The 4002-nt window shown below is 60.9% G+C and overlaps 1 protein-coding gene across 1 annotated transcript in view; it reads right to left on the bottom strand.

The window, feature by feature from the left end:
* Positions 1-861: 861 nt before the first annotated feature.
* LOC119499691 overlaps positions 862-4002 on the bottom strand; it is a 15142-nt gene continuing 12001 nt past the window's right edge. The window contains exons 6-8 of the mRNA XM_037788844.1: positions 3546-3770; positions 2475-2981; positions 862-1616 (exon numbers count right to left, since the gene is read on the bottom strand). Of these exons, the coding sequence (XP_037644772.1) occupies positions 1011-1616; positions 2475-2981; positions 3546-3770 (1338 nt within the window). The 3' untranslated portion in view covers positions 862-1010. The remainder of the gene's footprint in view (positions 1617-2474; positions 2982-3545; positions 3771-4002) is intronic.

Genomic DNA, 4002 nt, shown 5'->3' with positions numbered 1-4002 from the left:
GGATTGGGTTCATCCATGTCTCTGACTGACGTAGTAAATGCAGTTATGACTTTAATGTTTGTTTTTTGGTGCGTACAAAAAGTGTTTTTTTTAATCCTCAGACTGAAGATGGACTCGGATACCACCTGTTGGAACTGCATTATTTTGACCATCTGCTGCAGAAGAACATGACAGGCATGGCCGTCTGTGAGGATCCAGTAATGTCACCAAGAGCAAAGTCACCCCTGGTGACTTGTAGAGCAACTCATATCACTGTGAAGCTGCCTCGTGAAGCAAAACTGAAGAAGTTGAAAGAGCTTGGTAAGAAATAGGTAGTTGGGAGTATGCACAAACCACTTTTTCTCATGTCATTATCAAGAACAGAAACACAGTTCTGTTGTAGCTAGCTACTTCAGCTGTTATGTTAATGGTAACATTGCTATCATCATGGAATCCGGTGCAGCATGTGTTAAACATTGATGCTGGGCAGACATTTCCTTGATGCTCATTGCTCAGAGGCAGGCTTTTATAGCTTGAACCATAAGAACTTTACTTTCTAAGCCTCTGATTTGTGCACACACTTGCAAAGTAAATCTTTGTGACATTTGTCTGCAGATTTTTTCACTAACGAAGGATACTCAGTGAGACAATGGAAGAACCCCAATGGTTTGTTTGTGGAGATATCAAAGTCACCAGACAAGGTAAGTTGGGTGTAAAACATGTTAAAACATTGTTAAATTGTTATTTTAGTGTGAAAACTAACACTTTGAATGTTTACAGGATTCTGGCTTTGAACTAGTTTATTTTGACTCTACTGGGAAACCGTTCACATTGCTGGCGATTTGTTGCCAAAAAAAGGTGAGGCATCAAGTCAAGAGAGCTCTAGAGGAACCGGATGTATTCGAGCTATGGGACTTTGATGATGTTCCAGTTGAACCATATAATCCAGAAAAATCACCAACGATGACAACAGAAACATCGGCTTACTCAGCAACTGATACAGTTGAGGAAAGTAGTTATGATTCAGGATTTTATGACTTGTGGGGATTTGGAGAAATTCCTGAAGAGCCATACACTGGAATTGATTCAGAGATACCAATACCTACGGCCTCAATTACAACAGTTACTACTGTTTCACTGGTGACTACTACTGCTACAGGTCCCTTTACATTTACTCCCACAATAACGGCCATCACAGCTGCTCCCACTACAACAACAACAACAACCACTACTGCCCCTGCCATGACAATGACTATGGCCGCCACAGATTTTCCCGGCACAATTTTTCCGCAGCTTTTCCCGTCGACCACGACGACCAGCGCACCCCCGACCACCACGACGACCAGCGCCCCCCCGACCACCACGACGACCAGCGCCCCCCCGACCATGACAACCAGCGCCCCGTCCACCACAACGACCAGCGCCCCCTCGACAACCACGACCAGCGCCCCCTCGACAACCACGACCAGCGCCCCCTCGACAACCACCACCAGCTTCCCCTCGACAACGACCACCAGCGTTCCCTCGAGCGCGACCACCAGCGCCCCGTCCACAACCACGACCAGCTCGACAACCACGACCAGCGCCCCGTCCACAACGACGACCAGCGCCCCGTCCACCACGACGACAAGCGCCCCCTCGACAACGACCACCAGCGCCCCCTCGAGCACGACGAGCAGCGCCCCCTCGAGCACGACGACCAGCGCCCCCTCGACAACCACGACCAGCACCCCCTCGACAACCACGACCAGCGCCCCCTCGAGCACGACGAACAGCGCCCCCTCGAGTACGACGACCAGCGCCCCCTGGACAACCACGACCAGCGCCCCGTCCACAACCACGACCAGCGCCCCCTCGACAACCACGACCAGCGCCCCCTCGACAACCACAACCAGCACCCCGTCCACAACGATGACCAGCACCCCGTCCACCACGATGACAAACGTCCCCTCGAGCACGACGACCAGCGCCCCCTCGACAACGACCACCAGCGCCCCCTTGAGCACGACGAGCAGCGCCCCCTCGAGCACGACGAGCAGCGCCCCCTCGAGCACGACGACCAGCGCCCCCTCGAGCACGACGACCAGCGCCCCCTCGACAACCACGACCAGCGCCCCCTCGACAACCACGACCAGCGCCCCCTCGAGCACGACGACCAGCGCCCCCTCGACAACCACGACCAGCACCCCCTCGACAACCACGACCAGCGGCCCCTCGAGCACGACGACCAGCGGCCCCTCGAGCACGACGACCAGCGTCCCCTCCAGCACGACGACCAGCGCCCCGTCCACCACGACGACCAGCGCCCCCTCGACAACCACGACCAGCTCGACAACCACGACCAGCGCCCCCTCGACAACCACAACCAGCGCCCCTTCCACAACGACGACCAGTGCCCCGTCCACCGCGACGACAAGCGTCCCCTCGAGCACGACGACCAGCGCCCCCTCGACAACGACCACCAGCGCCCCCTCGAGCACGACCACCAGCGCCCCCTCGAGCACGACGAGCAGCGCCCCCTCGAGCACGACGACCAGCGCCCCCTCGACAACCACGACCAGTGCCCCCTCGACAACCACGACCAGCGCCCCCTCGACAACCACGACCAGCGCCCCCTCGACAACGACCACCAGCGCCCCCTCGACAACGACCACCAGCGTTCCCTCGAGCACGACCACCAGCGCCCCGTCCACAACCACGACCAGCGCCCCCTCGACAACCACGACCAGCGCCCCCTCGTCAACCACCACCAGCGCCCCCTCGACAACGACCACCAGCGTTCCCTCGAGCACGACCACCAGCGCCCCCTCGACAACCACGACCAGCGCCCCCTCGACAACCACGACCAACGCCCCCTCGACAACCACGACCAGCGCCCCCTCGACAACCACGACCAGCGCCCCCTCGACAACCACCACCAGCTCCCCCTCAACAACGAACACCAGCGTTCCCTCGAGCACGACCACCAGCGCCCCGTCCACAACCACGACCAGCTCGACAACCACGACCAGCGTCCCCTCGACAACCACGACCAGCTCGACAACCACGACCAGCGTCCCCTCGACAACCACGACCAGCTCGACAACCACGACCAGCGCCCCCTCGACAACCACAACCAGCGCCCCGTCCACAACGACTACCAGTGCCCCGTCCACCGCGACGACAAGCGTCCCCTCGAGCACGACGACCAGCGCCCCCTCGACAATGACCACCAGCGCCCCCTCGAGCACGACCACCAGCGCCCCCTTGAGCACGACGACCAGCGCCCCCTCGAGTACGACGACCAGCGCCCCCTCGAGCACGACGACCAGCGCCCCGTCCACCACGACGACCAGCGCCCCCTTGAGCACGACGACCAGCGCCCCGTCCACCACGACGACCAGCGCCCCCTCGAGTACGACGACCAACGCCCCCTCGAGCACGACGACCAGCGCCCCGTCCACCACGACGACCAGCGCCCCCTCGACAACCACGACCAGCACCCCCTCGACAACCACGACCAGCACCCCCTCGACAACCACAACCAGCGGCCCCTCGAGCACGACGACCAGCGCCCCCTCGAGCACGACGACCAGCGCCCCGTCGACAACCACGACCAGCTCGACAACCACAACCAGCGCCCCGTCCACAACGACGACCAGTGCCCCGTCCACCGCGACGACAAGCGTCCCCTCGAGCACGACGACCAGCGCCCCCTCGACAACGACCACCAGCGCCCCCTCGAGCACGACCACCAGCGCCCCCTCGAGCACGACGAGCAGCGCCCCCTCGAGCACGACGACCAGCGCCCCGTCCACCACGACGACCAGCGCCCCCTCGACAACCACCACCAGCGCCCCCTCGACAACCACCACCAGCGCCCCCTCGACAACCACGACCAGCGCCGCCTCGACAACCATGACCAGCGCCCCCTCGAGCACGACGACCAGCACCCCCTCGACAACCATGACCATCGCCCCCTCGACAACCATGACCAGCGCCCCCTCGAGCACGACGACCAGCGCCCCCTGGACAACCACGACA

This window comes from Sebastes umbrosus, chromosome 13 (assembly GCF_015220745.1).
Source record: "Sebastes umbrosus isolate fSebUmb1 chromosome 13, fSebUmb1.pri, whole genome shotgun sequence".
Classification (NCBI taxonomy): domain Eukaryota; kingdom Metazoa; phylum Chordata; class Actinopteri; order Perciformes; family Sebastidae; genus Sebastes; species Sebastes umbrosus.
Note: the sequence above shows the minus strand (reverse complement) of the source record. Positions and strands in the feature narration are given on the sequence as shown.